General features: G+C 37.9%; 1 protein-coding gene across 2 annotated transcripts in view; it reads right to left on the bottom strand.

The window, feature by feature from the left end:
* LOC150081922 (protein PALS1-like) overlaps positions 1 to 13,037 on the bottom strand; it is a 262,311-nt gene that overhangs the window by 179,297 nt on the left and 69,977 nt on the right. For both annotated transcript variants that reach the window (XM_090378985.1, XM_090378986.1), the window contains exon 3: positions 701 to 758. In XM_090378985.1, the coding sequence (XP_090235111.1) occupies positions 701 to 758 (58 nt within the window). The remainder of the gene's footprint in view (positions 1 to 700; positions 759 to 13,037) is intronic.

Genomic DNA, 13,037 nt, shown 5'->3' with positions numbered 1-13,037 from the left:
TCTAATTTACGATGTCAGTTAGCCATTTGCACAAACGCATCAGTTCCTTAATTTTGAATTTAAAAATTAATTTGTTATTCTGGTTAATATCGTAAACTCAATTCCTAGTTGAGACTTTTCGAATGATATATGATTTATCTTTGCAGAATCAAAACTCTAGGCCAATATCGTAAACAAACATATTTAAGAACGGTTTTGATAATATATAATAGATTATTACATTCACACACAATACATCAAAAATAAAAATCATGTCTTAGCAAACAAAGCATAAAATAAACTCGTGTTCATAGTATAATGCCAGAGAATCTTATGTATTAACTATAATATGGAAAGGACCTTCGGTTCTTAAGATAGAATCAAGTAGATTAAAATATCCATCTGTCACATATCTTTGTGATGGAGATCTTATTTAAAAAATAAAAGTTAAGAACAGAAACACTAACTAAATATTCGCCTCTTCTACATTAGAACTTACTATTTTGTCCACTGTTGGTTAGATGAGCAATTAATTAAACTTTCATTAAAATTTAGAACATTTGAAACACGACTGTCCACCTTGGTTAGACAGCGATAAGTTTACTGACACTGCATTAAGTGTCATTAGCATTTACCTTTAAATATAGAGTCACCGCAGGCTTTATCCCAACTCGAAACACTTAGGAAAAAAAAAAAAAAAGGATAATAAGGAATTACTTACCCAATTTAGTCCCCGTTTTCCTCTTCACTCGCAGGCATATCGTTCTTGAACGAATACACTGTAAATAAACAGATCGAAACAGTTATACAGTGCCATACGTTTAACGTCTGCCAATAATTGACACTACTGGTAACTAAGCGACCATGAGCAAACCCAGGATGACACGCATGCGCATAACGATAAAGTTACTTATAGAGGTTGCATTGCGGTCGTCCTATTAGCACTGGGTTCTTAAAGGGGAAATCAATGTATTTTGAGATATATACCGTATATAAAATGTATTATTTAGTAATAAAACAAAGTTTAAAATTCAGTTATTACAATTATTTCTCATCTAATTTGGAAAGAATTTTAAAAAAGACACGCACCGACCTTTAGCATTCTCTATCAGAATAAAAATGATGCACACGTCTTGCTATTCTTTCGGAGCACTAGTCATGTGAAGAATATTTCATATTCGCAGGAAATGGTAAGCCTTCAGCTGGAATTCCTAGTTTTACGCTCGTGCGTGCCGAGCACACACACTACACATGCTGAAGTCGATGATCCATTTATTTTAAACATCGAAAGTCTTTCTAGCTAAGGACTTTCGATAGCATCATTATTATGTCAGTAGCACATTTGGGTGCAAAAAGACGAAACAAGTCTCTCTCCCCTCCCGAAATACTATTTTCTTTAAACTCGAACGATGTGGTCAAGCCAGAGTACTGTTTTACATGCGTTAGAGTTCACGTGACCACTAAATACGGTTAATGATAATATTCTTAATAAAATTATTAGCTGAACCTCCTTTGATTTCATCGGATAGTGCTGAAATACAGACAGAACATTTTATGAGAATGTGCGGTGATAGAAACTGCACTTGTAATTTTCATCACGGGCCGGTGTACATAGTTTCTTAGAAATTGCTCTACTAGTGACAAATGCAAGAAAGCAAGCTTATACAACATTAACAAAAAAAAAATTCCCACATCACCTGTCCATCCCCTCTAACATAGTATGTCTACTTCTTCCTTGAGTTGATTCAGCCTACCCGCTTCCACAACACCAGATGGAAACCTGTTTCAACAATAAACTACTCTTGCCTGAAGACAGATTTCCGCACATCTATCCTGCAATCATCCATCCTCAAATTGAATTTATGCTTTCTCATGTGTACAGTCTGAGCAAGAGGATGAATGCCATCAGCACTGAACTTGCTCAATCCATCCAAAGCCTTAAACAATCAATCAGATCACCTCGCAGGTGCCTAGTCCCCACATGCTGCAATTTGCAGCACTGAAGTCTTTCTTGGTAAGAGCACCCTTTTGATCCCCTCACTAATCTCGTTGCTCTTCTCTGTACTGGTCTCAACAGCTCCACATCCTTCCTAAAAAGAAGTTTCACACCTATGTAGTACTGAAGATGTGGCTTAACCGTTACCATGTACAACGGGGTAATCACTTCCTTATCCCTGCTGGAAAAATTCCTGTATATCATTGGCAAAACCACATTGTAAGATATAGATCTTACAAATATAATAGAAATATTTTTTAGCTAAAATAAATCCAAGAAGGGCAACGGAAAGTGAGAATTAGCATTAATGCCCGAGTATTAAGTTAGAGATAGTTAGATTGGATATTTAGTTTTAATGTAAATAAGGTTAAAGTTTGAAGAAACACTGGATTTTGGGATGGGAAAGTTATAGATGTATATGTTAAATAGCGGCTAAATGAAACAAGTAATTTCGAGTAATATAGACAGCAAACAGGGACAGCAGGACTAGGTAGAGGTGCCATTTGAGAACAGGTGTGAAAGGGTTGCTGAGGGCAAGAACAACAGGACCGTGAAACAGGATTACAAAGCGTCTCTTTTAACGGTTCTTAGGAAGTAAACAGGAAATTAGTGGACGTCCAGTGTTCGCGTCAAAAGAAAACGGTGTCAGGGCGACTGAATTTTGGATAAGTTCGATATATTTAGCAGAGAAAAGTGTGAACACGAAAATGGATGTTTTGGTGGTGATCCGACAAACATTAAAAAAGGTCATGCTGCCATGTGAAAAAAAAAAAAAAAAATTCCAGAGAAGGGTTGGTTTGTGCTCTAGGGAGACAGCTGTGGTGAGTTGTTTTAGCCAATAGGAAGGAATGAAAAATTAAACAGAGTATGAGGATTGGTTACAAGTCCTTGGAGGAAGCATTCCAAACTTGAGGGAAAGAGAAATGGGAGCAAGTGTCCTTTCTGTATCTGATTTCTCTGTGGTCAAGGGGAAAAAGTCGTGAGTTTGCGGGTACAAGTGGAAGTAGTTTTTGGTGGTCGGAGTTCACATCTCGTGGTAGCAAGATGAAGAAAAAGAAGGAAAAACGTGAGAGAAAGTGGTAGTGAGGACGCGAATAACTGCCGATTGTAAGTGATGGTTTTTTGGAAGTATGGAAGAGTGGGAACATGTGCATTGAAAGTTGTGCAGATAAGTGAGCAAAGAAGACAAAAAGCCTGGTCTGGCATCCTAAGGCATAGATAAGGGCTAGTTGTGCAGATATGTGAGCTTAGAAGGGAAAGAAAGCCTGTCCGCCACTAAGGGAAGCAGAGGGCCCAAGAAATTGAAGAAAGCCTTGTCCGGCATCGGAAGGCAGTGTGCCCAAGAAATGGAAGAAAGCCTGTCTGCCAATGAAAGAAGACAGAACGCAAGGAAATTGGAAGTAGCGGCCATTCCGGAACGTAAGTCTGTTCCAGTTTTTTTCTTGAATCCTGAACTCAAGGACTAATAACCTAGCTCTGTAAGGAATTGAGTGATAGTCCTTTTTAAAAAAAAAAAAAAAAAAAATGACATTCTTGTTCTATTAGGCAGGTTAGTTACTAAGGTTGAGATAATTTGTTATGAATGTTAATGATTATGAAATAATGTAAGGGTGGTAGAGGGGTAATAAAAAGAAAGTAATAGTATAAAGGAATTAGTAAATATTAGTAAATATATATATGGGTAGTATATTGTAAGGATATGTTAACCTATATCATTAATTTAGGCCAGGTGCCAACACAAGATAACATACCAGATGAGGTGTAAGGAGAAAGAAATTTTATTTATAAAGAAACCTCATGAGTAAAGAGGGATGACAAAGATGGAAACTAGAGAGTAACTAAGGTAGAATGAGTGATTTATAGTGAACATTGAGGTAAGCGGATACCAGTTGTAATACACTTCATGGCTTAAAGGCTAAAAAAAATATACAAAAGAGTAATAAGAGTTGAAATGAGTTTTACTGATGATAGTGATAAAAATTGGTAATATAAGAGAAAGATTGAGTAATCATCGAGGATTCATATTAAGTAAAATACAACTGATACAAACTGATGTTAATAATTTGTAAATTGAGAGTAGTTGAGAGAGTCAGTGTAGTGTACTGTAGTACGATCCAAATATATGGAAATTGGTATGGTTGTATGTAATTATTTGTTTCTTTTATGTAAATGCTGTATATAATGTTCATTAAAGGTTTGTAAATTTATTGAAAAAAATGTGTCTTTAATATTCTGCTAACACCCTAGAATCCAGAATTTTCTGTGAATTTCAGTCAGATTTGCGTTTTGTGGGGTGGGGTGGGATTGTGACTTCAGTAGGACAGATCATGTGACTTCAACATGATCTGTCCTACTCAGAGAACTTCGTCTGACTTCATAACTACTCCCATGTCTTTTCCTTCTCCCACCACCCTGAGTGTGGTACAACAGTTATGTTATTCTAGATTTACTGCTACCCATATGCATTACCTTGCATTTGTCAACGCTAAACTTCAATTGTCACTTCTTAGAACGTCGGCCTAATTTGTCAAGAAATTGTTGCAGTAGCATAACCTTATCAATGTCAGTTAACCACTCTGCCTATCTTCGTATCCTCAGCAAAAGGTACATATTAATCCTGACACGTCTTCCCAACACTTTAATAACCATTCTCTGCCATCTTCCACTCAACCAACCTTTTATATATACCACACTGCACCAATTTGTACAGAAGTCTTTTATGCGCAAGTGTGTCAAAAACTAAGTACAAGATGTCAAAATTATTTGCCTCCAGTTAGTTACCTTGATACTGCATCACAGTATCCAATCAGATTAGTCAGACGGCGTCGCCCCCAAGCCCATGCTGTGGCCAAAGTATAATTGCAGCCTTGTCTAGATGATATTGCATTACTTCTGTAACCAGTAACTCCATTTTCCCTGGAACAGATGCTAAGCTTGTTGTCTCTAATTACTCATATCACACTTTGATTCCCCCCACCCCTTTGTGAAATGGTGATATATTTGTAAATCTGCAGTCCACAGGAACTTTCCCTGAAAGCAAAGATTCTCTCATAATTATGGCTAACGATTTGCTTATCTCCTTTATTGTCTCTCTTAATGACTGGAGAGATACTATCCCCATCAGGTGCCTCCCGTATGTTTATCTTCAACAATTTCTATTCCACTTTCCTCTCCGTTATTACAAAATAATTTAGTTCCCTGTTAAAGTTTGACAAATTTCTGGCATCCACTTCCCTAAAGAATTCTTCATATGTGAATGTAGATGCAAAATACCTATTCAGTTTCTCAGTAACCTAAGCAGGTTCGTCAACAGTTAAGCCACTAACATCAAGTGGCCCAATGTGATTCATCTTCCTGTTTACATAAGTAAAAAAATGTCTCTGCTGTTTTTCTTTGCATCCTTTTCCAAGGATTTCTTGTAATCTGTCTTAGTTTGTCTAACCTGCTTTGTGACTTGATTACAGACTAATTTATATCTACCATAGGCTTCTGTATCACCTGATAATTTGTATGTATCCCATGTATTATTTTACTCTGTGAGGAGCCTCATTAATTCATCTGATATCCATTTAGGTCTAAGCCTTTTGCCTACATTTCTTAGTTGGTATGAATAGCCTAGTAGTTTGTACGATAACATCCGTTAACGCTTTCCATTTAGAATTTACTGTTGGCAACACCATCAGTTGGTTGTATTGCATAGAGTTTAAGTCTGTCTATCTGTCTGTCTGTGACCACTGTAGTCATCTTTACGAAAGCAAAAGCCATTGCCTCTACCATTGATGGTAGTAATATCTTTAGAGTAAATCCCAACAAAACCATGTGATTACTGCCGCCTAGTGGTTCTTTTATCTGCAGATTCTTAATGCATGAAGAGTCCATGATAATGATCAGATCATGAGTATTGTTTTCATTTGTTGCCTCTCTAACATGCTGCTGTAGAAAACAGCCATCCAATAAATCTACAAACAGCTTGCTAGTGCGTGAATGACCAATCCAGTCAATATATGGAAAGTTAAAATCCCTCATTATAAGATATTCTAAATGTCTGTACAGTTGTTTGTTATACTCATCATGGTCATTAGGCCTGTAATACACTCCCACTCTCAATTTTGTTTTTCACTTTTCCAAGTAACATCAAACTGACTCCACCTTCCACTGTGTCAACTGAATGCACAGCCTTAAATATTATGCGCTTCTTACCTAAGAGCATAACAGCCCTCCTTTGTCTTGTCTTTGCATATTGTACTCCCTATATTCAATTTCTGCTATGTCAGAGTGACGCCATGTCTATAATATCCGCATTTTAGGATTTTACCAGTACTTCACCAAATTCATGTACTATGCGCCTAGCATTAGTACACACGCAAGTATACATGCGTACATTTGTACTCATAGTAACTCTACTCAGCTCACGTATTTGCTTGTTCCATGAGGATCCTCAGCAGGCCTTGAAATCCCCTACACCTTTCTTTCGAGAATACTGAAAGTTTCCACAGAAGCAGCACAAGAATCACCTCAGTCTGGCGCTGTTGTTAATCTATTAGTCAATGTAAACCCCTTCTGTAGCCAGAAGTTTTCCAACACACCAAACACGGCTTCGATAGCATCAACAAGTATCCTTGCACCCCTTTTTTAAAGCGTATCTCATCCCGGTAAAAAGTCTCTCCTATTAACAAGCACAGACGAACGCTCAGTAAAATTCCACCCCATGAACTTGCACAGTCTCTCCAGGGTCGAACTGATCTAAGCATGTACTCCCTTCGATTGAATACACAACTCTTTGGGTACAAATAGTAGCAGTAACTGAGTCAACTGATCTGGCAGGTTCAGAGAGACACCACAGCGGTAAGGGAGTTAGAAATTGCGGTTACCCCTGAACTCGGAATTATCTTTTGGCCCAAGTGTCTGTGAGAGAACAAGGGACTGCAGGCGGCAGAAATGAACTCTTATTCCAAGCACTGAAACCCTTCAGTACTCCACCGGACAGGCTCGTCCCTTATTTGTACTAACGCCTGTAACAATAGGGAGTATAAGCAGCAGAGGACCTTAAATTTTGAATAAGAAAAACTTATTGAAGGATAATACACATCAATACTCTCCAACGCTGGTAGAAGAGATTTGATTTTGGTACTAAATTTTACTTAAGAGTCATTCCTGACCTCTAACACTGCAAGAGGAAATAGGGCTTATATACGAATCCATCCCTTGCTTATTGCTTCCTGTTATTATTATTTTTTTATGCAATTGCAATATGAAGAAGCATACCCATATAACAGTGGCGCCAGACTTAATTTAAAACAGAAGCAGAATATCAAAAATGGAACGGCAGAATACCGGTAGAGGGAGCGCCGAGACTGTCATACTGGTACCTCGTAAGCGGTTTGCTCGTGCCTGCAACGCCTGCTTGTCAGCTGAAGTGTCACATTTCCTTCCTCCATCCGGGATGCAGCCAAGCGGGTACAGGGAGTCAAGAACCACCAGAAATCCCTCGAGCTTTTCAAAAATCTGTCTGCACAGAACATGCGTGGCAAGAAAAGCCAAATACACAATTTTAAACCTTCGTTTTTTTTTTTGTTGTTTCTAACTTATGGTTAATACAAAACCATAAGTTAGAAAAACTTATGGTCGTGGTATTAGAATTCCACGAAATCTAAAATAAAAAATTAATATAATGTATTAATTTTGCAGAAGCCGCTTCCCAAACATCTTTGCTAGAATTTTTAATAGTACGAGTGAAAATTTTGGGAACCACTGAAATAAACTCAGTGATTGTTGTATAATTTCAAAAATTTTATACGTCTGAGTTTGATATTCATGCTTATTGTGAACTCCAGGAACATTTATCCAATACTGTATTCGATGAAATATAACTAAAGCAACGTCCTCATTGTCAGGCCGAAGTTTTAAGAGTAATGGGAAGAAATTTTTCAGGAACAAAAAGGTCAAAGCAGGTGGAGTGGGAGCTAAATTTGTGTTAGGCGCCGAAATCATTTTTATGTATTGCTACGGATTTGCGGAGAAAGATGTCTGCAGTTTCAGTCACTACAGGTGCGCTGATACCCTCCCTAGACTGTTATCAATGGTGGTGCGTTATCCTATAGGCAAAAAAAAAAAAAAAAAGACATCTGCATAGGGCTCCGATCACAGAGGGGTCCCAAAATGATTGTTTCAAAAACTAATTGCTGTTTTTTTACTATTATTTAAGTGATTTTCATCGGAAACTGAACTTTCTACCTGCCAAGGTCAATGAACTTTACTTGAAGAGTAATTTGAAAATTGCGTTTTTTTTTTCAAAAATGGTTTTACCGATTTTAGACATTTTATATTGTCATTTTATTTATATTTATAACAAAACAAACACACTTATGTCATATAGTTTGTTTTGTTATCACAATAAAATAAAATTGAAAATGTTCTTTATTAGGTGTTTCTTTAGATGGGGCTCCCAAATTCCATTTTGCCTTGGGCACCATGAAGGTATAAAGCGCCACTGGTTAACAACTTTAATCCCTATCCAATTCTTCCTTCATTTTGCCAACTTTTCCATCGCAACCAAACCTGCAGGCAACTTATTCCAACGTTCTACAACACTTGCCCGAAAGTAAACGTCGTCATGGTCTTCTGTTTTTCTTTAAGATTTTATAGGTCTCTGGTTCTCGTGTCACTCACTAGCGATATATTCCCGCCTCATCCATTTTACCAATCCCCTTCCCTTGGGGCCTTGTACACTTCAATCAAATCTAAGTTGCTAAGCTGTGCAGACCACAGCTGTTATTCAGTATCTGTCACAACTAGTTTGCAAACGTTGGGTTTTGTGGTAGCGCCTCCGTCATAACAAAACTAAAGCTACCACAAATTTCTAAAAGACCTCCGTTGACAATCACTGATTTGTATCATATGAATTTAGACCCCCCCCCAAAAAAAAATAAACAAACTTACGCTTTCATTCCGAGCACATTACACGATAAAATCGTGAATGTTTATTGTGATCATATCAAATTCAATAAAACTATTTCTAGCTCCTTACAAATCGAAAACTCAGCGGGGAAACGATGTTTCGACCTACAGGGTTACTCCCTTAAGCTTTTACTGCACCATCACTGGTCAGCATATTGACTAATATGGCTCAATATAATCACTAAGTCGATCTGACAGTGGTCACGCCACAGTATCAACTTTTGTTTTTATGTCCTACCTTCTAAGGGCAAACCGGATATACGATAACCGTTATCATGGGCATATTCAGAATTCAAATAGTGGAAATATTCACTTTCTACATCATGAAGGCGTAAATGGTCGCTGCAGCACTTGCGCCATTAAACCATAACAACATCATGAAAAATGTATCGCACAAACATAATTTGAGAGGAAAAAAAAATCATTTCCCTCCCTCCCGTTATAATAAACATCAAAATGGCAACACTAATAAATGTATAACTTTACAACACCGCTAATAATATTAGTGTTAAATTAATATCCCAATTGTTTAGATAAAACTTATTTCACACATTAAATAAGTTTGGCATAATCTTATAACCTCTTCAAAGTTTAACTGTACACGACGAACGTGTCAAGTACACTGGTGTGCAAAACTTAAGGACCAGTCAGATTTTCACCTGTAGCTTCTCATAGGAATGGCCTGAATATGGGAAAAGCATACCAAAGGAACCTCTCGTGAAGTACAGAAATGATGAAGGAAACAGCACCGACAACGGAAACAAAACGGTACAGAGGGACTTTATTCAAAAATGGCAACATAGCACTGGCTGCCATGATACAGATGCATCACTGCCAAAGATGGAACAAAGGGAACGCGTGGTCCCCAGTAGGAGATATAGCCACCCATAATGTCGATCCAGGCTTTGCACTGCCTGTCCATCTTTGAACAATGTTGTTGATAAGTTCTTGCTGTAACATCATCCATTCCTCTGTCAGCGCCATCTTCAGCTGGTGAACATTTTCTGGTGGGTGTGGACGTGCCGCTATGCGTTTCCCCAGGGCGTCCCATATGCGTTTGATGGGATTTAGATCGATGGAAACAGGCAGGCCAATCCATACGAACAATGTCCTCACTTTCTAAAAGCATAGCACAGCTACAGTGCGATGGGGTGTGGCGTTATCATCCATAAACACGAACTCGGGGCCAATGGCACCTCGGAACAGACGCCCATGGGGAAGGATTACCTCAGTACAGTAGGTTGCACTGGATACTGTACCGCCTTCCAGTATCTGGAATTGAGTACTTCCATCCAAGATAACGCCTGCCCAAACGAGAACACCTCGACTGCCATATCGATCCCTTTCAGTGATGTTTGCGGGGTGATACCGTGTGCCAACCTCTCGCCAGATTAGCTGACGTCAGAATCGCTACTGAGACTGAATCTACTCTCATCAGTAAAGATGACCTTACCCCATTGCGCTGCTGTCCAGTCCTTGTGTTTTATGCACCACTGTAAATGGTGTCTCCAATGGGCAGGTATTAAAGGGACATTGCGTACTGGCCGTCGGGCAAACGGTCCACCTTTGTGGAGTCGCCTGGCCACAGTAAACCGCGATATCCTGCGTCCTGTGCTTCTGTACAGCTGGTTTGCAATGGATCCGCTGTCTAGTGTCGGTCCCTCTTGGCCTGTAGGAGTATATAGCGGTCATCATTGGGCGTTGTTTTTCGTGGTAGACCAGCACCGGTCCTTCGAACAGCTGTACCTGTCGTTCTGTCTGAAGGCCGAGCACGCACGTGAGACTATGCTATGGGCGATACAGAACTCTGCAGCCACACTCCTCGCAGTTGGACCTTCCTCGAGCTTCCCAATTATTCGACCCCAGGTAAAGTCATCCAGATGTTGTCTACTGGCCATTTCGTTGTCTGTAGCACTGTATGAAACCAATCGAACGTTTGTAACAATCGTGCTCAGCATTCGGTAATTTTCACACATAACTGCTGCTTTTATCTGTTTATGTGAGTCCTCTCATCACGATTCAAATTTTTTGCATGTGCACCAGCTTTCTACTGAACGGCCACAGTTATGCAAATCGCCACAGGAAGTTTCGTCTGATTTTGTGGTTGTAACCTTTAGAAATAATGTGGTCCTTAAGTTTTGCACACCAGTGTACTATAAAGAAAATATTGCAAATAATAAATGAAAATTGCAGTTTTAATTTATTTCTTCAGGAAGAGTTATTCCCGAGTGTTTTATTTTTCGTGAATATTTTATCCTTGGGATTCATTTTATCAACAGCAGTGCTAACTAACAGAGGACGAAACTTGAAGTTGCTTCTATGACCCCTAAAACTTGTTCTATCCGCTTAAAATCATCACATAATAGTAAAAAAATAAATAATAATAAATAAAAACATTTTGATCATGAGGAGGGATATCATCCCTTTAATTCCAGCCTGGGACCACCCCTGGCTATAGCTTCATACATTTTTGGCGATATGCAGACTTCCTTCGCACAATACATCCACATTTTCACTGCATATCCCGCCATCTGGTGCACATAAAAATCATTAAAACCAGTTTATAAATCAGCACGCTGTCAATTTTAAAAATGATGCTATTTTATAATAGAATTTTTTTCTTCCGTATATTTCTTCAGAAAAGCAGGCCTATCAGTATATTTTTAAACCAAAAAAATAATGTACTGCTATAGCTTAGACACTATTAAAAAGAAACAATAGAATTAATAAAAACATGTCTGACGAAGTTTACATAAAGTCCTGCTATTACAACAAAAAAAAAAAAAAAACGTGCATTAGATTCATCAAAAACTAACTTTCTTAACTTACATGTAGATGTACGAAAAAAAAAAAGGGGGGGGTTAAGTTAGTTTATACGGCTATTTGGGAGGATTCAAGCGAGAGAAAAAAAACAAAAAAAAAAAAAAAAAACAATTAATGCGTTTTATTTTTTCTCGCTTGTCACGATTAGAAATTATTTTATTTAATATTTTATAACTAAAGATCTTGACTATAACCCGTGATAATCATTATAACATTGTTAATACGTCAGTGTTCTAGGAGTTATCTCTAAGAATAACTAAGGACATTCTGTTTCAAGAATAGTTTAGTGTTTTATTCTATTTAATATTTTAAAACTAAACTTTTGCAGAGGTTCAGGAAATAAACGGTTTGTGTACTCTTAAGAGATGTTTATTCGTATTATTATTTGATACTGAATGGCCAGTTCACGAAATGGGCATTAGTAGGCCAATTTAAGGAATGGACAAAGATTTGCCCATTTGATGAACTGGTCAATTTCACAATCCGGGTCTAACATTTACACAACAAGAAAAAACTCAAAATACATTAAAGTATTTACACTCTCGCTAAAAATGCATCAGCCAACACTATTAAAGCTGAGACACTATACAGCTTAAGCAATTGTGAAATAGTGGTCACCTTCGATTTTCCCCAAGTAGTTCTAACAAAAATATAGACACCCATACGACTTAAATATGACCCAGAGAGGATGACCACTGACAAGAGATATCGCGTCATGCTCTGAGTGAATCGTGTCAGTAAAGCTTGAATGACTCGAGTCAATTTCAAGGTGCAAGCAACAGTTCCAGATTATCTTGCTGAAGAAATCAGCCATCCACATCGTCCTATTAAACTAGATCCACCAGTTCTGCGGAAATTAAATGAGACATCTATTGTCTACCATTTGTGAACACTGAAAATAACACCAACAAATAATATCATTGTAGAGGATTAAAATCTTTTGATCTTCCATATCATTTAACTTTTTTTTTTTTTGTCGCCACGATGAGTAATAGTGTTTATAGTAACTGCGTACAACCGATGCCTTATTTACCATCAATAAAGATTTTTCATTTAATTAAAACCCAGTTAAACGAATTCCGGTTAGTGCCTCAAATCACAATAATAAATTTCAACAAGCTGAAATAATCATTAACAAACTTCAATTCTATCTACACCTGAATCGTTTAAATGGAGAGGGCATAGGTCTCGTTGGCTGAAATCGATTGTCTAATGAGAAAGCCTTCTCATTTGAGGATGTGTCCAGCGAAACATTACAAATACGGCTCATGTTAGGGAAGCT

This window comes from Mastigoproctus giganteus, chromosome 8, assembly GCF_048544385.1.
Source record: "Mastigoproctus giganteus isolate SK-2022 chromosome 8, ASM4854438v1, whole genome shotgun sequence".
Taxonomy (NCBI): domain Eukaryota; kingdom Metazoa; phylum Arthropoda; class Arachnida; order Uropygi; family Thelyphonidae; genus Mastigoproctus; species Mastigoproctus giganteus.
This window is presented reverse-complemented; position numbering and strand designations above follow the sequence as displayed.